Below are 20,927 nucleotides of genomic sequence, written 5' to 3' on the forward strand. Positions count from 1 at the left end.
AAAAAAAAAAAAAAAAAAAAGTGATCCTCCTGTCTCAGCCTCCCAAAGTGCTGGGATTACAGGTGTGAGCCTCTTTGCCCAACCTTATTTATTTATTTAAATCGTATGAGCAAGGTCTTTGGGGACATGACCCTCAGTAGGGCCAACCCTGCTCTCTAGGAGCAGAGAAGTGAAATGTGAGTGAGGAACGTTGAGCATCAATGGGACAGATGAAGTGGAGAGAAAGTCAGACCTGAAGGAGATGGGGAGCAGTGCTGAACCAGACCTTGAAAGATAGGAGGATTTAGGTCTTGGGAGGTGGGGATGTTGAGGTATAGCAGAGGAAAAACTTCATGCCTCTACCCTGCTTGATTCAGTAGCTAGGTGCCCTGAGAATCAAACTGATAAAAGACATTAACAAGAGAAAAATCAGTTTTAATTATGTAAGTAGGCACTGGCAATCACAAAGAAATAAGAGTCAAAGAGGCAATTAAAATTTGGAGGGTTCTATATTATCCCAAAGGGCAACAAAGTATGGAGAAAAGGTGAGACAAAGGAAAAGGGGTTTGGGGTTCCTGCTGGGGAGTAAGTTATGGGAAGGCAACTTGGAAATGTGGGATATGCAAGGCTTGTTTAATAAGGTATGTGCAGATTCAAGTGGGTGCCTCGTCCATTGATAAGAGATTGTACAGGAGACGGAGACACCCTTCCAAATGTAAATTTCCTTTACAAAAGGGAAATTTATGCTCCGTTTTTAGAGCTTTTCCGGCATCTGCTGTTCCTCAGTTGCTTGTGCTCAAAATAAACCTTATGCCAAAGGGGCATATTTTGTTTGGGGGTGGCAGTCTGGTCCCCTTCACAGGTGAGCTAAGGCAGTAGCATTATGTGGGCAGAAGTTAACAGCTTGTTTTGTCTGTTTGAGGTGTGGTGGGAAGCCAGGCTGGGAGCAGAGGCTGCAGGGGAGATGCAGGGTGTGGAAGCCAAGAAAATAGAGAGTTCCCATCTTGAAAATAAGGGGCACCCTTTAGATCAGTGCTATCCAGTGGAGCTTTTTGTAATGCTGTAAATGTTCTTTTCTCTGCTGTCAAATATGGTAGCCACTGGTCACATACGGCTGTGGAGCACTTAAGATGTGGCTAGTGTGACTGGATTTTAAACTTTATTTAATTTTAATCCATTTAAATGTAAACATAAATAGCCCCAGTGGCTCGTGGCCACTCTTTAGACAACACAGGGTAGAGCTTTGGGAAGATGACTTCTATGGAGTATGTCAAGTAGATGTGAGTGGGAGACAGAGAACGATGTGCCTCCACCCTGCAAGAGGTGATTGACCCTCCCCTCCACCTGTCTTCCTGTCCAGTGTTCCTGGAGATGGATCAGGAACTCACTCTCTGCTTCCCTGTTGTGGGTCCCAGTGTCTAGTCTACGCCTTTGATACAGCACACACATCTGTTACTTAACTGTCTTTCACACCTCCAGCTCCAGGCTCCATGTCCAGCCTGGCCCAGCTCTCTTCATCCCTCAGTTGGCACAGGGATTCCCAGGCTTTCTTGCCGGTCTTTGGGGGTCATATTTTGCTTTGACTTTTGGAGAAACTACACTCTTAGGGAAGATGCCCTTTGGCCCATCTCTGCCTTTAACCGTGAAGTGAAGGCAGATGTGCATGAGTTTGGAGAATTCTGTCACACCCTTGCAGCAGGAGGGGAGGAAAGAAGAGATTGGGAGAGGGAGATCCTGAAGAGTGTCTAAACCCAGAGAAATGGGTTTAGACATGAAGAGTCTAGGGTTGGTCTTGTGTTCAAAATTTCATGTCTTAGCAGCCAGCCTGAAGGGGCTTCCACTGGCCTAATATGGGGCAATCTGAACATCAAAATAAATAATAATGGTCAAAGATTATGACTTATAGAATAAAGGAAGAGTCCATGAGTCTATACTGATATAAATAAATGAATGACTAAATAATGGGAGGGAAGAAAAAGTTATTACTAACAATAGAGAGCCAACTAATAAGTGTTGGAATGATGGAATTAGAAATTAGAAATTCGCCACTTTCCATCCATCCACAAAAACGACCAAGACAAGACTTACTCAAACTAGTGGTCTCAAAGTATATAACTGCGAAACACTGTTGAATAACAAAGGGAAAAATAATAGCTTCGCAGTAGGGAAACCAAATGATCAAAGCTGACATTGGGCTTTAAAAACTGGAGCTTTAAAAATTACTCATGGGGGCCGGGCGCAGTGGCTTATGCCCATCTGTAATCCCAACACTTTGGGAGGCCGAGGTGAGTGGATCACTTGAGGTCAGGAGTTTGAGACCAGCTTGACTAACATGGTGAAACCCCATCTTTACTAAAAATACAGAATTAGCCAGGTGTGGTGGCGGGCGCCTGTAATCCCAGTTACTTGGGAGGCTGAGGCAGGAGAATAGCTTGAACCCAGGAGGCGGAGGTTGCAGTAAGCAGAGATTGCACCACTGCACTCCAGCCTGGGAGACAGAGTGAGACTCTGTCTCAAAAAACAAAACAAAACAAAACAATCATTACTGATGGATGGGACCAGGCATGGTGGCTCACACCTGTAATCCCAGCACTTTGGGAGGCTGAAGCAGGTGGATTGCTTGAGCCCAGGAGTTTGAGACCAGCCTGGACAACATAGTGATGAGACCCTGTCCCTACAAAAAATAAAAAAATTAGCGAGGCATGGTGGTATGTGCCTATGGTGTCAACTACTTAGGAGCTGAGGCGGGAAGATCGCTTGAGCCTAGAGGTCGAGGCTGCAGTGAGCCATGATCACGCCACTGCACTCCAACCTGGGAACAGAATGAGACCCTGTCTCAAAAAAAAAAAAAAAAAAAAAGTTAACATTGGCAGTGTGGGACCGCTCCACAGCAGACGCCTCCTGAGAATATACACTGAAGAGAAAGTAACACCACTTCTGTGTTTTCTTGCCGAAAGTTCATAAACAGAATCTAATCATAAGAAAACACCAGGAATACCCAAAGTGAGGGACCTTCTACAAAATAATTGGCCTGTATTGTTTAAAACATCTATGTCTTGAAATACGAAGACTCAGAAATTGTTTCAGATTAAAGAAGACTTAAGAGACCTGACTGTTGAATGAAACACATGATCTTGGGTTTCTTTTGCCATAAAGGATGTTACTGGGACAACTGAAGGGAATCTCAATAAGGTCTGTGGGTTACAAAATAGTATTGTTTCAGTGTTGAGAAAGAGAAAGTAAATGTAGTAAATGTTACCATTTGGGGAATCTTCTTGTACTATCCTGGAGTTTTCTGTTCTATCCTTGTAACTTTTCTGTAAATCTTAATTATATACCCCTAAAAAACAAAATATTCATTGTTCATTTCAGATGGAGAGATACCAGTGTTTACTGTAGTGTTCTTTAAACTATTCTGCATATTTTAAATATTTTTATAATTAAAAGTTGGGGGAAAAGTAATAAAGTCATGTTCTAAATATTATGTAATATATAGAGACTTGGACATCATTTAGAATATCTAAGTCTCTGTATATTTCATAATAGGGATACTCTAGATTTGAATTAAAAGATGAGTATAAATGAATTTGTTATGAGTAAAGTCACTTGATAGTATTTTTGAATCGGTGAAATTAGCTTTTGTTTTCCTTTATGTACATTGTTGCCAGCACAGTATCCTACTCATCTTATTGTCAATCTGATACTTGCTGAATGAATCATGCACAAGGTGGAGCTTCTTCCTCTCTCTTGCCTTCTTGGGGATTCAGAAAAAGCATTTGTGTCATTCACAACACTTTATAGATGTGCCCACTGTCATCTGAATTGAATTAGTCTAATCCGATAAAGCTTATTGATATTAAAGAAACATTTTTTGAGTGTGTTTATATTTAAAGCTTATGCAGTACTTCAAAATAGGATTTTGAACTCCCTGCCTGAATTTCTACACTTTTGTTTTGTTTTTTGTTTTTTTTACAAAGAACACATCTTTAACATGGTAAAATACAGCTCTCATTTTCAAGTTCTAAAAAATAAACTAGAGGGTCGCACACGGTGGCTCATGCCTGTAATGCCAGCACTTTGGGAGGCTGAGGCATGCAGATCATGAGGTCAGGAGATTGAGACCATCCTGGCTAACACGGTGAAACCCCGTCTCTACTAAAAATATGAAAAAAAAAAAAAAAAAAAAATTAACTAGAGGATGCATATGTCCTTAGACTTTTAAATAAAATCTTTATTACTTCTGGTTTTCTATTTAGAGGCACTTGTATATGATCTCATATTAGTCTTTATGGAAGTAGTAATTCAATTTAGCTGATATTTTTAGCCACCTGAGCAGAATTCTTGGCCCTAAGGATTCAAAGATGAATGAGATGTAGTTCCCGAACTTGTACAAAAAATTGTTTTATGAAGACCTTGCCTCAGCTAAAATCTTCTCTCTTGGCTACCTGGGGGAGGCAGCTGGTCAGAGAGGTTGGAATAGGTGTCCTGGTGTAGCTGTTAGGAGCAGGAGACCTGCACATTGTAGCTGGGAGATGGCTGAAGCACAGAGATTACAGAATGAACTGTGATTCCCTGAGATGCTAGTACCCGAGGCTGCCTTTCACTGGGTTTGACAGAAGAACCTGGCATTCTCACTGTTACAGGCAAAATCAAACAGTACGGAGGAATTGATATCAAGGTATGCAATTAAACTGTGGCTTCTTTCTGCAGGCAGCTTTGCAAGCTATTAGGCTTTAGATTTTTTTTCTTAGCTTGTTCTAGTAATTAGAGAGACCTTTATAAATTTGGCTATGGAAACACAAATTTAGGGTAAGAGCAGGATTTTATGAAATGCTGATTGATAAAGAGAAAATGTAGGTTATTGTCAAAGAAGGACTGGGAGAATTACGTTTAATGTGGTAATGGTCACTGCATTTTTTTTCCCCTTTTGCTAGAAATCAGAATGATCCCTTCCTTCCCTTGCTCAGCACTGTCAGGCAGTTGTCACAGTTAGATTTGTCTCCACATCTTAAGCCCGCCCACCGGAAGTCTCTCATCTGAGCGCGTTGGGCAATGCTTCAGCAGGACAACTCCTCTGCCAGTGCCCCACCTTTAGACAGGTGTGCCTGCTCAAGGCTTAGTTGGTGTTGCCCCATGCAGTTGCTGTGAGACTTCTAGGAGGCTACCATTCCTCATTGCTGCTGGGGGAGGAAAGGTGGAGAGAGTCTGGAGGCCGAGAGCTTGCTGAGATCCTGTATCTGCCTGCAGGGCTTTCCTCTGAATCTCCTGCGCCTGGCAGGGCATTCCTACTCCGCCAAGTGCTTCACCCCGCCCTGCCCCTCCCCTCCTCCAGGCTTGTAGGAGCCACCCCCTTCCGGGTCCTGCCCGGGTGATGCTGGGCCCGAAGCTTTGTGTACACCCCTCCACTTCAGCTGAGCCAGGGCATGTCTGCAGCCCAGGCCAGGGTGCAGCGTGTGCCCTGGGGGCCCGGGCCTGCATGGCTCCTCTGGGTAGGGGGTTGGAGGCACCCCCAAGGATGGTCCCTTAGGGTGATGTTTTGGCTTTGGGGTGACTTCAGCAATGTCCCTGAGAGACAAGGGCGGGGAAGAAGAATGTTTTGAATACGACTGCCAGGATGAAGAGAGGAAGCCCACCCACAGGCAGCATGACACTCAGGACCTCTTGGAAGAGGGTAAATTCTGTACTTGGCTCAGATTTGATCCTTTCCTTGTTAGTGTCTAAATAGGCTTCAGTGTTTTGCTGATTTCATAGCACTCTTTTTTTTTTTAAATTGAGGTATAAGTTAGAGATCTTATGCAAATGACTTAAAGGTGTCCTTGTAAGAGCCCCTGCCCCCTCACCCATAGAACAGCATTTCCAGCTCCTCAGGAAGTCGCTTGGTCTCTTTCTAGTTTACATCTACCTTCCCAGAAACAATTATTGTGACTTCTGTCACCTTAGATTTGTTTTGCCACTTCCCGATCTTTGTAATGGAATCAAACAGGGTGTATTCCTTTGTGTCTGGCTTCTGTTGCTTAACTAAGGTCTTTGAAATTCATCCTTGTTGTTACAAATATCACTAATTGTGTGTGTGTGTGTGGTTTTTTTTTCTTAATTTGTGGCATTCCAGCATTATGTTTTAAGAGATTCAGTTGTTATCTTGTGACTGTTTGGGTTTTGATAAGTTAAGGGACAAGAGACCAGTCTTATTAAATGAAGCATGTTTTTGTTCTGGCAGTGTTTATTTTTGAAAACATTACTAATCACTTACCTGAAATAAGGATTTTTTAAATCTTAGAAATATTTCAAAACAAATAGCCCAAGGCTGACATTGAAATCTAGGAGGCCCACTGCTGGCTCTCTTAAAGAGATGCTCCTTTGCAGGGAAAAGGGAAGATGTTAGGTAAAGATAGGCCCAGATGCTGGTGGGAGCTTTCCAGTTGGCCTTCCAGGGCTTTCACCCACAGCCCAGAGAAAGGGGCTTTGGGGGCTGATCAGGATGTGTAAACAGTGACTACGTGGATGTTCTTTAGGTCCCTTGAGTAAAAACAATCAGAATACGTTTCAAACTTCTGCTTTAGGATGGTCTATTTTCCTGTCTCGGGATAACTTTTCTCCTTCCTTTTCTTTTTTTTCTTTTTTTGAGACAGGGTCTCATTCTGTTGCCCAGGCTGCAGTGCAGCAGTGTGATCCTGGCTCACTGCAGTCTTGAACTTCAGGGCTCAAGAGATCCTCCCACTTTAGCTTCCCTAGTAGTGAGTAGCTGGGCCCACAGGCACACACCAACTTGCCCAGCTAATTTTTAAAAATTTTTGGTAGAGACAGGATCTCACGAAGTTGCCCAGGCTGGAACTTCTGTTTTCAACATTATTTATAATCGGCCATATACTGAAAATATTTTTCTTTTGAAGTTACTGTTCTAAAAATATTGTTAACACTTCCCCTCCAGGACATCTGCAAACATTTTATTGCAGCAAGAAACTGGGAGAAGCCAGGAGAGGGTGAGGGACCCAATGCTGAGGCCTGCATTCTGGCTGGTGCCCTCCTGGCCTTGTCTTGAAGGAGATGGGGGAGGGGAGAGGAGTGACAGGATTGAGGATTTGTTAGGTCTCTGGAAGGGATCAGGAGAAAGGTGTCCATCTGCCCTTGTAGAACTAGGGCTCCCCCAGATTTAGCTGGATTAGCTTCCTGCCCCTTTAATCTCTGCTGCTTCAAGTGCAGCCAGGGCCCTCATCACCTGGGAGCTTGCTAGAAATGCAGAATCTTAGGCCCCAGCCCAGACCCACTGAGTCAGCATCTGCCTTGTAACAAGATATCCAGGTGATGGGCATGCATGTTAAAGTATGAGATGAGCTGCTGCCTTAAAGCCTAGCAAGATTTTTTAAAAAACCAGTCATTGAACTGTATGATTCTAGATTAAAGGCTACAAAATATTCTGGAGAAGTATCATATATCCTAGTCAAGAGAGGAAAAAAATTCGTGTTGTGCCCATTTCATGTATATAATATATATAAATAGGTGATGATAAATATACAATATATAAATAAAAAATTATATATTATATATAAATATATGAAGAGAGACAGAGACTGTCTCTGTCTTTCTCTCTCTTCATATATTTTGTCAACTAAGTGAAATAACAGGCACTAGAACTTAGAGAAATCACAGCTTATTCTGAGCCAGGCTTGAGGACTTGAGCCCAGGAACACAGGCTCAATATAGACCAAGAATGTGTCCTGTAGTAGACAGCTTGAGGCACAGTAGACACGCATTTTCTAATAGGGGGAGATGCATTTTCTAATAGGGGGAGACGTGTGACACAGAAGGTGGGGGAAAAGAATAGTGAAGCAACAGTTCCTTTCCTGTAATTCTGTTTGGTGCACAGCGATGCTGTACATAAGATAAGATAAATATACAGTTGAGCAGTAGGGAGAAAGTTTAGGTATCTTAGGGGTCTAGTGGAGGGTGACTGATTTCGTCAATCCTGTCTTTTGTTCTACATCTGATAAACAGGTTCTGACCAGTTCCTGTCAGCAAAATATTTGACAAACTCCATTTACACAGGCAAGAGGTCAGCTTTAGTTTATAGGCGTAGGTCTTATTACCCTCGTGCTTATCTGCAGCCATCAGGGGCCACTGTTACATTTTTCGTTAGAAATTTTCTTATCCTGAAAATTTATGTAGATACATGTGTTAAACTTTTTTTAAAAACCAAGAGCTAGACGATCATGATAGTGAATGTCATAGTGCACTTCCTAAGTGCTTGGCACCATTTTAAGTACTTTATGTGGATTAATGCATTGAACTTTTAAAACATTTGAGGTCAAATACTGTTACTATTTTATAGGTTTATGGGAGGAAATGTAAACAACTTGTCTAAAGTCATACAGTGAGTTAAGTGGTCCCAGCCTATTTAGAATGACTGTGGAACTCTCTGCTCTTAACTATGATGCTAGCAGTTCTCAAAGTGGAGTCCCTGACCAGCAGCATCAGGATCACCTAGGAACTTGTTAGAAATGAATCTTCTTGGAGGCCAGTTGTGGTGGCTCACGCCTGTAATCCCAGTACTTTGGGATGCTGAGGTGGGTGGATCACGAGGTCAGGAGTTCAAGACCAGCTTGGCCAAGATGGTGAAACCCTGTCTCTACTAAAAATACAAAAATTAGCCAGGCGTGATAGCAGGTGCCTGTAATCCCAGCTACTGTGGAGGCTGAGGCAGGGAATTGCTTGAACACGGGAGGCAGAGGTTTCAGTGAGCTGAGATCGTGCCACTGCACTCCAGTCTGGGTGACAGAGCGAGACTCCATCTCAAAAAAAAAAAAAAAAAAAAAAAAGAAATGCACCTTCTTGGGTCCTACTCCAGACCTACTGAATCAGAAACTGGGGTGGGACCAAGCAAGCTGGGTTTCAACATGCCCTCTGGGTGATTCCAATGTACATTGTCCTGTGCTAATCCACATCTCAGAGATAACAGTATATCTGCCTTATAATTGGATTCAAGGGGAGAGATTTTGCCTTGTATTTGTCATCTTATGATAGATAATTACAGTATATTCTCTCCTTCTCTTGTTTGTTTCTATCCAGTTTTCCTTCATACTCCAAGAAGTCATTTTTAGCAGTCCTGTAGGTGAGGTGTTAACAGTATTTTTAGAACAGCAACCTCAAAAGAAAAACACTGTTGCCAACATGCTTCCTTTACTTTGCAAAAGGAAACAAACTCACTTTCAAGGTTTGCTCCTGACATGAAAGAAGCAAGGCTGTGGTGCAGATCAGAAGGATAGCAACTTAGAAAGTTTGGTGTCATGGCCAGTTTTGCTGAAAACGTGTATCTTAGAGCAAGCTGGGCAGGACCCCATTTTTCTCTGTCATGGTCACACCACCCTTGTCTTGAGTTCACAGGAAGCCAGCCCACATGTGGAGCAGAAATACTCTGTGAGTAGTGAAAATATGTGTGTGGATTTGGATCTGTGTTACGTGGATTTCGAGATGTTTCTACATTGTCAACTTGTCTAAAAGAGGTGCTTTTGGTTGAAATCTGTAAGATACAATTAGTATTTCAGTTGCTCTGATAGTTATAGATACAGGATACATTTGTTGTTCTCTCCAGGTCACCTTGTGGGATACTAGGCACTTTTTCATGTCACTCATTTAATCTTGAAAACAGACTTTCAGGGAAACATTCTCATTTTGCAAGCAAAGCACCCGAGGCTCTGATAGTTTGCACTTGTGCAGAGTCTCCCAGCTGGAAGCACAGAGCTGGGTCTTCGTCCTGCCTTGTGGGTTTCTGTGTTTCACCATGCACAGGCTCTAAGCTGACAGAGTTCTAGTCTCTTCTCTTGTATTATCTCATTTAATCCTCTTATCCCATGAGGTGGGTGTTCCTGGGAGACCAGGCAGCAGGAGAGGGCTTGGCTTTCACTGTCTTTCCAAGGAGAGGAAATATCCAGGCCCTGTGTCTTCTGGCTACTGAAAACTTGCACAATGAGAAAGCAAAATTGATGTCAGGTGCTTAGTAGCATATTTAGAGGAAGGCTCTGCCTGCTTTTCACAATCCCTCTCCTCGCTATGAGATTGAGAGGGCTGAACTGCATGAATGAAATAGTGGGTCCCGCCCTGTCTCAGTGCCTGGGCAGCTGCATGAGGAAAACACTGGTGTAAAGGGAAGTTTCATGGTCACTTCCTTGTGGCCTATTACCTGGCAAATTCCCAGTGTTCTTTTTCTTTTTTCTTTTTCTTAAATGAAATGCATCAAGGAGCCTGACTTACTAATTTCTTCTCATCGGGGTACTTCCAAACCTATTACCCATTTGCAAAGTGAATCACTAAATTTCTGGCAAATGGTATTCAGGATTGCTCAGGAGAAGGCATGATTTGGATAGAGATGCACAATGGTCTGGAGTTTGCTGGGTGTTCTCATGACCAGGTTTAGGTTCCCCTAGAACACGGGCTGCAGGAGAGAGAATGCATCCCTCTTTCCTTAGGGATGGCTGCTAAGAGTGTGTGAGTAGGCAGAGTCAGTCTCCTGCACAAAGGGCAGTTTTCAGGTGTTGAACACTAACCAGATGTGATCATCTGGAAAAACAGGGGTGAAAAAAATGCCAGTCAGTGGTGGGAACCCAGAGCCTCCCGTGTCTATGTCCAGTGGCTGCACCTGCTGGCCTTTCAAATTCTCCATCTGGTTCCCAGGCGAAGCTGGAGATTCAGCACAGATAGAGCACATTTCTCTAGCTTGGGAGAGCATTCCTGGGCTGCAGAGAAAGGACTGGGCGCCGTGGGGAATAACTGGATCAAGAAGTGCTGTGTCCGGCAGGTGGTTGTGATGCGTCAGGCTTTTGTGGGCCGTGGAGTTGGGAATTTCAGCCCCAGAGAAGAGGCCCGAGTCCTGGGCCTTTGTTAAAGTAGTGTCACCAGCAGCACTTGAGGGTGCTGTGCACAACTTTCCCAGTGTATCAGCATTGAAGGAGGAACTGATCTGGCACATCAGTACCTACTGCAGCACTGTTACAAAGGTCCCTTGGTTCATGGTTTTCATTGTCCTTGTCTCCACTTGGGGTTTGGTTCTCAGTATCCATGGCTGCCCCACGGAGGCCTCCTGTGGGGTCAGTCACTCTGGGTGGAACCAACCCTCACTCTTGGCTCCTCCTCAGCCTTGGCATCCACTCTGGCGACGCTTGAGGAGCCCTTCAGCCCGCCACTGCATTGCGGGAGCCCCTCTCTGGACTGGCAGAGGCCAAAGCCAGCTCCCTCTGCTTGCGGGGAGGTGTGGAGGGAGAGACGTGGGCAGGAACCGGGGGCTCACAGACCAGCGCGAGTTCTGGCGGGTGCAGGCACCGGCTTGGCGGGCCCCACACTTGGAGCAGCCGGCTGGCGCTGCCAGCCCAGGGCAGTGAGGGACTTCGCACCCATGCCAGCAGCTGTGGAGGTTGTGCTGGGTCCCCCAGCACTGCTGGCCGGCCGGCATGCACCACGCTCGAATTCTTGCAGGGCCTCAGCCGCCTCCCCACAGGGGAGGGCTTGAGACGTGGAGCTCGCCATGTCCGAGCCCCGCGACTCACGGTGGGCTTCTGCCAGGCCTGAGCCTTCCGGATGAGCACCGCCCTGTGCCATGGCGCCTGGCCCCATTGACCGCCCAAGGGCTGAGGAGTGTGGGTGCACTGCCTGGGACTGGTTGGCAGCTCCACCTGCAGCCCCTGTGCGGGATACACTAGGTGAAGCCAGCTGGGCTCCTAGGTCTAGTAGGGACTTGGAGAACCTTTATGTCTAGATAAGGGATTGTAAATACACCAATCAGCACTCTGTGTCTAGCTCAGGGTTTGTAAATACACCAATCAGCACTCTGTGTGTAGCTCAGGGTTTGTAAATACACCAATCAGCACTCTGTGTCTAGCTCAGGGTTTGTAAATACACCAATTAATACTCTGTGTCTTGCTAACCTAGTGGGGACTTGGACAACTTTTCTGTCTAGCACTCTGTGTCTAGCTAAAGGATTGTAAAGGCACCAGTCAGTACTCTGTGTCTAGCTCAGGGATTGTAAACGCACCAATCAGCACTTTGTCAAAACGGACCAATCAGCAGGATGTGGGTGGGGTCAGATAAGGGAATAAAAACAGGCTGCCTGGGCCAGCCAGTGGCAACCCCCTCAGGTACCCCTCCACACTGTGGAAGTTTTGTTCTTTCACTCTTTGCAATAAATCTTGCTGCTGCTCACTCTTTGGGTCCACACTGCCTTTATGAGCTGTAACACTCACTGCGAAGGACTACGAACCCACCGGGAGAAACAAACAACTCCAGACACGCTGCCTTAAGAGCTGTACACTCACCGCGAAGGTCTGCGGCTTCACTCCTGAAGCCAGCGAGACCACGAACCTACCAGAAGGAAGAAGCTCCAGACACATCTGAACATGTGAAGGAACAAACTCCGGACACACCGTCTTTAAGAACTGTTACACTCTCCGTTAGGGTCCGTGCTTCATACTTGAAGTCAGCGAGACCAAGAACCCACCAATTCCGGACACACCAGCATCACCCTAAGGCTGACCATGAGCAAAGAGCCTACTCACAAGCTCTGTATTTTGGGGTTCTTTTGCAGCTCTGCCCACTTGTGGGCCCTGTCCCGTGTCCCTCTGCCATCCTCAGCTTTCTTTTATCATCTGAGCTGCCTAGCAGCATCTCTCACCTGACACTTCCTGCTTGCTGCTCTGTGTTATGCCAGTTTATGCACGCGCCCTACCTTCTCAACTAGGTCAGGAATTCTTCGAGGGTAGGATTCATTTATTTACTCAACAGACATTGAGAGCTCCAACTTGGGGGTTAGACAGACCAGGTCCTTCCATAATAGCTCTGTGACTTTGGGCAGTTTCTTTATGTCTAATATGGGACAATTGTAATACTTTCCTCATAGGATGGGTGTAAACGTTAAAGGAGGTGACATACAGACAACTCTTAACAGAGTGCCAGGCTCATGGTGAGGGTGCCAGAGCAAGCCATTTGGTTATTGCCTCATTAAATGTCTTGTTGATAAATGGCCACTGTAGATCAACACTGGGTGTTCCAGTCTGGGGCAGGGTGGATGATTACAGCATCTAGCAAACCTGCTCCAAGACCACGGTTGTATCTTTCTCGACCTTAGACGAGCCACTGGCCTTTCTGCCTGGTTAAATGAGGTTCATATGTATGTTGTGAGCTGCTTCTGAGTTTTAAGTGAAATAATACTTGTAAAATGTCTGGGGAAGCAGTTGGCACATTGTAGATACTCAGTAGTTGTATACTCATTTCATTTATTCTTCTCTGCTTCTTAAATAACTTGTATTGGTGTCCTGCTCTTAGCCTACAAGGCGAGGGAAAGTGAGCCAGTAGAATTGTCACACTTCAACTTCAGTTAATAGTGATACTGATAAGCAGTAAAAGGAAGCCAGAGCTGTGCTGTTTTGGTCTCTGTCCTTGGCAAGTGACACAATGCTCTTGCCTCCCAGTGCAGAGACCAGGCACTACACAGACATGCGTAATGGCTGTACAGACCATTGTTCGTACAGCTCTGGATTAGTCTCTGCCCCCACTACTGTCCTGGCCACAAGGCTCCCTGCAAAAACGAAGTGACACAAAGAGACAAGGAGATGGGGAGTTGCTAAAACAGATGCATTAAAAGGATGGCATCAATTAAATGGCTGTGGTCCTAGGCCAGAAGCAAATGAGCAATCTGCTACCGCTTCTCCCAAGTAAGAGGCGCTGGCTTACCACACCCCCTCAGGCCTGTCTGGTGTTCAGATGACTTGTGGCCGGGACAGACCCACCAGGACTCATGCTCATCTTGAGGGCATGCGCTGTGCACCAGGGCTTTGTTTGCATCCCTCTCTGGGGTGTCGGTTAGAAATGAGCTGTTCTTTGCAAGTAGAACAGCGTTTGGTTCTGTTTTTTTTTTTTTTTTCTTTGACTATCAACTGTGTGTCTGGCCCAAAATGAGAAAGACTCAGCTGCCTTCCTGTGACCTAAACAGCCCAGGTGGGAAGGGACATTTGTAAGCGTTTGTTGAGTTTGTTCTGCCTGCCCTGCTGTAACCATTTTTGACATGAGGACACTGAGATAAGAATAAAAAGAAGTGGTTCTTTCTTTTTATTGTAACTGCTGAAAAATGAGCATTGTTTTTCATTACCAAGTACTGTGGGCCCTCACCCTATTCCAGTGGCCACTTCAAAGTCTTCAGCAAAATAGCTACATTTTGTTTGTTTTTAAAAGCAAGTAATGGGCCGGGCACAGTGGCTCATGCCTGTAATCCCACCACTTTGGGAGGCCAAGGCAGGCGGATCAAGAGGTCAAGAGATCGAGACCATCCTGGCTAACAAGGTGAAACCCCGTCTCTACTAAAAATACAAAAAATTAGCCAGGCATGGTGGCGAGCACCTCTGGTCCCAGCTACTCGGGAGGCTGAGGCAGGAGAATGCATGAACCCGGGAGGCAGAGCTTGCAGTGAGCTGAGATCATGCCACTGCACTCCAGCCTGGGCGACAGAGCGAGACTCTGTCTCAAAAAAAAAAAAAAACAAAAAAACCCACAAAGCAAAACCAAGTAATGTGTGTCTTAGGGCTTAGTAGTTAATTAACTAGGACTCTTTGGTCAAGTCTAAATTATTTTGAAGATAAGTATTGAGGGTCAACAGGCAAGTGAGGGACTTGGCCAAGGCTTCAAGGAGGTGGCTATAACTTGGGAGAGGATAGAAGAGGTTTGTGCCTAGGAAAAGGGTTCAAAGTCAAATTCTTCTCAGTTATGGCTGTATCATGAAATTATTTCTGCGATCTGACTAAATTTTATTTAATAACAATTTTCTAATTTTAAAATAGTCTAGTCTAAGTGGGGCAGATTAGTACCTTTATGTGCTGTTTATCAGTGCTAGTTTCTTAGTGGGTGATTTGCCATTTCTAAACAATTTTGTTATCTGACAACATCATTGTGACCCAAGGAAGTCCAAGTCAAGGGTTCAGACAATACAATAATGTTTTTACATGGTCATGTAACAGGGAAGTGGCTGAAAGACCGCATGGTTCGGGGGTGCTTGCTTGAGTGTTATGTATTTGATAACTTAAATATCACCCATTTAAACCAGACAATTCAAAGATTTTCATTAAATTCACTTGAGTTGTGCAACCATCACCATAATTCAGTTTTAGAACTTTGCATTCCCCCAGCAAAGATCCTTTGTGCCTGTTTACAGGTAGCTCCCATTTCCCACTTGCAATCCTAGGCAACCACTAATCTGCTTTCTTTTTTTCTTTTCTGAGACAGAGTCTTCATTCTGTTACCCAGACTGGAGTGCAGTGGCACAATCTCATCTCTGCAACCTCCACCTCCAGGGCTCAGGTGATCCTCCCACCTCAGCCTCCTGAGTAGCTAGGACTGTAGGCATGCCACCACGTCTGGCTAATGTTTTTGGTTTTTTGTAGAGATGGTGTTTTGCTATATTGTCCAGGCTGGTCTCAAACTCCTGGGCTCAAGTGATCTACTTTTTTCTATTATTGTTATTGTTTTGAGATGGAGTCTCATTCTGTCATCTAGGCAGGAGTGCAGTGGCAGGATCTCAGCTCACTGCAACCTCTGCCTCCCAGGTTCAAGCGATTCTTCTGCATCAGCCTCCCGAGTAGCTGCGATTACAGTCACATGCCACCATGTCTGGCTAATTTTTGTATTTTTAGTAGAGGCGAGGTTTCACCATGTTGGCCAGGCTGATCTCGAACTCCTGACCTCAGGTGATCTACCCACCTTGGTCTCCCAAAGTCCTGGGATTACAGGCATGAGCCACGGTGCCCGGCAAAGTGATCTACTTTTTATCTCTATAATTTGCCTTTTCCTATACATTATGTGAATGGAATCATACAATATGTGGTATTTTTTTTTCTGAGCAGAAAGATTTTGGGGTTCATGCTATAGCATGCACGGACTTCATTCCTTTTTATGGCTCAATAATATTCCATTGTATGGACGTACCTGTTGTGTTTATTCATTCACCAATTGATGGACTTTTTTGGCTATAATGGATGACGCTGCTATGAATGCTTATATTCATATGTTTATGTATGCATATATGGTTCCATTTATCTTGAGTAGATACTTAGGGACTTTAAAAAGTCTTCGTGACCTTAGGCAATTCACCTGACTTCTCAGAGCCTCAGTTTCCCTGTCATATAAGATCTGGGGATATAGCTACTAGGGAGGCTGAGGCAGGAGAATCGCTTGAACCTGGGAGGCGGAGGTTGCAGTGAGCCAAGAGTGCACCATTGCACTCCAGCCTGGGCAACAGGAGTAAAACTCCATCTCAAAAAAAAAAAAAAAAAAAAAGTGGGGATAAAAGTGTAAGTTACTCAGCACTGTATCTGGCAGAGATAAGAGGGCATTGCTGCTGTAAGCTGAGTCACAACAGCCATTTGAAGATGTTCCTCTCATCAGAAGTGCTTTGCCAAATCAGCCTGGTCTAGGTGTCTGGGCAAACTGTAAAAACTACAGATTTTACAAAAGTGGGCAGAAGAACTGACACTTGGATAGGGTGTCAGCTACAGGGAGGCACCTTCTTTTTGAAAAGCCTGTGGGAAGAGCAGGAAATTCCCAGATGGAGAAGTGAGAGAAAGACAGTCCTTACAAGAAGGAAATGGCAGGCACACAAGTGCCAGGCCAGACATCTGAGAGTGGCATCACTGGGTGTGGAGGAGCTATGGTGAAGAGTGAGCTTGGGTGGCAGGGGAGGAGGCGGGAGGATTGGGCTGGGCCAGGTAGGGATGGTTCTTGTATGTCCTGTGTGTTGAGGCTGCTGCTTGTAGGAGGTAGAAGAGCTGGGGAAGATTATTAAGCAGAGCAGGGACTAAGTAAGTTCAAAAGCTACAAACTTTTAACAAACCTTTAAAGGACATCTATTTTGTAATGCCTGGAAACGTGGATGACTGGTGACTTTCTAAGAATTTGATGGAAAGCTTTCTTGCTCCCAGGTTCTGGGACCCCAGGTTGGCTCCCAGGTTCTGAACCTCCATCCCCTGCCCCTGTGAACAGTACAGGCAGTAAATGCTTATTAAGTTTACTTCCTGGGGCATCAGGGGCCAGATGTAGTGTTGCTTTTTCATCCTGACAACTGCTGCTGCTGTCAAAAGCGAGAGGTAATCAACTGGTTTGTGGACCATTCTTTTCTTTGACACTTAAGTACCAGCTCTGTTTCAACTGGATATATGAGAATTGCTAGGGGTATGTGTCTACTTTGAATGTTTATTCAGTCCCTTTGCAGGTTTTATAATGAAAATTGTAGAAAATTGACTTTTAAAAACACTGATGCTTAGGTATAGAAGATAGGAGGAAAAATTATTGAGGGGAGGATGGAGCTCAGTTTCTTAATAAAACTTTGGGAAACACTGTTTTAATTAAAGAAATGACCCAGAAGTAAGGCAGAAGGCAGACAGCCCAAAATGCAAATATATCAGGCGGTCTTGAATATCTTTTCTACTTGTGGCTACTTGGTCTTTGAGTTATAAGTGTGTTCTTGAGGATTTGGGAGGTTTTTCTTTTTATAGACATACACACACATACACACATATGTACATGTGTGTGTACAATGTTTTTCATGTCAGAGATATATAGAGCTGACATCAGAGGGAGGAATGTTACCAGAATTAGGTTCTGGGGTTTTGCTATATTGTATAATATAGCAATATAGCTATATATTGCTATGTATAGCCATATGTATGTGTGTGTGTGTGTGTGTATATATATATATATTTTTTTTTTTATTCTAAAATCATTATGAGAGCCTTTTCCTCTGAAATACATGAATGGGAAGTGAGGATTTCTAACTATATTTTCTTAAAGAAGACTGATAAGACCAAAATGTCAAGAAAGCTTTTATCAAGCCTGTTAATTTGACACACAACATAGAGACACAGGGTCCCTTGGGGAGGGCAGGCTGCTGTGATGGAACTGTAGCGATTCTCCCCACCCACCCCTCGGCTTAGGCCTCTGGGTTCTGCCTTGTGCTTGGGTCTCAGATCTTACCTGCTGCAGCCCCACCACTCCCTGAGCTCGGCTCCTCCCGACTTCTCCCGGCTCATTCGGAAGCCCTGGACAGTGTCAAGATAGAAACCCAGTGCCACACCACCTTTGTTTTCTTCCCATGGGGTTTTCCTTGGGGTCTTTAATTCCAGGCACTCCTGAGCTTCCCACTGGGCAGATCTCCTTGGCAGCTGGTGGGGACGTGTTTCCGTTCTCTTCTGGGCCTGCACACTGTATGTCTGGGGTTTCTCTTCTGGGCCTGCACACTCTATGTTTAGGGTTTTTTGGCTGGCATCTCCTGGATGCTGGAAGATGGGTGCCAGCATTTATTCTTAAAATCGTTTTGAGCATGGTTTAATTTAGCATAAAAGCTGCTTTACTGGTTTTCAGACTAAGGCACTCCATGGAGCTCACCCCACCTCCATCCCCCGCTCCGTCCCCATTAGCTGTAACAGCCCAATCATATGTCTCCCTCCCTCTGATCAGCCAGCCCAGGGCTCCTTGTTTGAAGTTGGCTTCATAATTCCTTACTTTACTTGCCATCCCAAGAAGAAGGACTTGATTCTCCTCTTATCTCAAAGTGGATTCTCCCAAACCAAAATCTCCCTCCTTCATCTTCTAGGAGGGTTTTTCTGTCAGACGGGCCTCCTGCCACTGTGGGTTGTGAGCAACCCTCTGCCTGGCACGTTATTACACAGTGACATCAACTACTGTCCCAGTGCCAGTGGTTTCTCGGGGATGCCCCATCTTGCCTCTGACTTTCCATCTCGTGCCCATCTCCAAAGGGGACATCACTCATGTCCTTGTTGTCCCAGTGAGAAGCCCCAATCCAATGCCTTTTGATTTACCTCCCACTCAGTTTTGTCTCTTAAATCTCAGGGAAAGAGCCCACATCTTTGCATCTACAGTTTCCTTGCATTAATCCAATAGCCTTGATGCTGGTCAATCTAAATTGCCTTGCACCCCCTCCCCCATTGCTGCACACTGGAGCCAAAATGCTTCTGAAATATAAACCTTATTGCATAACCCCCCTTCAAAAACTCTGTAGTGGCTTTCCATTGAATTTCACACTCCTTAAAGGGACTTGTCTGGCTTTGAACCCCCTGAGCCCCATCCCCCAGGCTGCCCTGTTTTCTGTGTGCCCCAGGAGGGCAGGTGTCCTGCCTTGTTCAGTGCAGAGTTTGGTGTGTGGTAATGGTTGTCTGGTGTTAGTCAGAGGTGAGGCATGTGTATTTTACTATGATGAGTAGGCAGCAAATTGCATTTAACTTCTTTTTCTAGGAGATGGACCACAATTTTCTTATATTAAAGTTCTGTAGAGACCGAGCACGGTGACTCATGCCTGTAATCCCAGCACTTTGGGAGGCTGAGGCAGGTGGATCACCTGAGGTCAGGAGTTTGAGACCAGCCTGGCCAACCTGGTGAAACCCTGTCTCTACTAAAAATACAAAAATTAGCCTGGCATAGTGGCAGGCACCTGTAATCCCAGCTACTCAGGAAGCTGAGGTGGGAGAATCGCTTGAACCAGGGAGGTGGATGTTGCAGTGAGCCAAGACTGCACCATTATACTCCAGCCTGGGTGACAGAGCGAGACTCTGTCTCAAAAAAAAGAAAAAAAAAAAAGTTATTGTAGAGGTTTATTTTCTTCCTTTTTTGAAACATCTTTTGGGTGAAAGTGGATTTATTTGGTAGCACTCCTTGGGTCAGAAATGGAACTTCTCTTTGAAATACGTTCTTACAGAGAGAGAAACTTGACCACGGTTGATTGTAGATTTAGTGCCTAGGAAGTTGGTATTTGAAAAGCATAACCTGTGGTTATGCTGTCTGAAGGCATGGTTTATTATTTTTTCACTTCCATTGGTCTCACTCCTGCTTCCTTATTTCTTGGAACAGGAAATCCAAAACATAGGAGTTAATTGGTGGCTGCTCAGAGCCCTTTGGCCTGGATACAGTCTCCTGTGAAAACCTAAGCCTCTGAACGTAAGGTCAGGGCTCTTTCTTTCCCCGAGGCCCAAATGCTGCTTGCTCTGTTTACACACTTCCTATACATCGATGGTTTGTGCCTTGTTTTCGTGTCCTTTATGGTCTTTGTTTTAGTCCAGGAGCCATACTGGCCTTGGTGTAGTCCCTGCAATGCAGCCTCATTCTCTGTGACCTCAGTTGGGTCCTTAACATCCAGATTCTTAGTGTCTCAGAGCCTCAGTTTTCTTATCTGTGGAATGGTCATCACGACAGTGCCTACAGGGTTGTTGTAAAGATTGAGAAAGCATGTTAAATCCCTTGACATAATAGGGACACCATCAGTGTTAACTGCTGCCTCTACCGATAGTCTGTTATTTTGACATATGCCACCTGCTAGCTGTGTGACATTGGGTGAGTTATTCAGCCTCTCTGGGCCTTAGTTTTCTGTTGTAAAATAGAGTTAATGTAAGTGCTTACCCCTCACAGTATTGCTCTGAAGATTACATAGAATAATCCATATAGAGGGCTGTGAGTGGTGTCTGGCCATAGTCACTGTGCTTAGTAACGTCAGCTCACTGTAGCCTCCACCTCCCAGGTCCAAGCAATTCTCCTCCCTCAGCCTCCCGAGTTCGGATTATAGGCATCTACCACCACGGCTGGCTAATTTTTGTGTTTTTAGTAGAGATAGTGTGTCTTTTTATTGGGTTCAATTTTTAAAATATTTTAAAGCTTTATAAAAGAGCAACACAAGGGGTCCTTGTAAGTGGTAGATACATGCACCAATACAGGTAATAAAGTTACACAGAGCTTAATACACACATGTGCACACAAATAAGTGCAAGTAAAATGGGTACTCTGAGGAAAAGTTATGGATTGTATCCATGCTGATATCCTGGTTGGGATATTATGATCTTGCAAAATGTTACCATCGGGGGAACTGGATAAAGGGTAGTATACAGGATCCCTCTGTATTATTTCTTCTTTTTTTTTTT

General features: G+C 44.8%; 1 protein-coding gene across 4 annotated transcripts in view; it reads left to right on the forward strand.

The window, feature by feature from the left end:
* TRAK1 (trafficking protein, kinesin binding 1) overlaps window positions 1-20,927 on the forward strand; it is a 133,632-nt gene that overhangs the window by 61,378 nt on the left and 51,327 nt on the right. Inside the window, exon 1 of one of the 4 annotated variants that reach the window (XM_011950939.1) lies at window positions 5,346-5,650. The exons of the other annotated variants lie outside the window; for them this stretch is intronic. Within the exon in view, the coding sequence (XP_011806329.1) occupies window positions 5,539-5,650 (112 nt within the window). The 5' untranslated portion in view covers window positions 5,346-5,538. Of the gene's footprint in view, window positions 1-5,345; window positions 5,651-20,927 lie in introns of those variants that run through there. 4 annotated transcript variants of the gene reach the window in all.

This window comes from Colobus angolensis, unplaced genomic scaffold (genome assembly GCF_000951035.1).
Source record: "Colobus angolensis palliatus isolate OR3802 unplaced genomic scaffold, Cang.pa_1.0 Scaffold311, whole genome shotgun sequence".
Taxonomy (NCBI): domain Eukaryota; kingdom Metazoa; phylum Chordata; class Mammalia; order Primates; family Cercopithecidae; genus Colobus; species Colobus angolensis.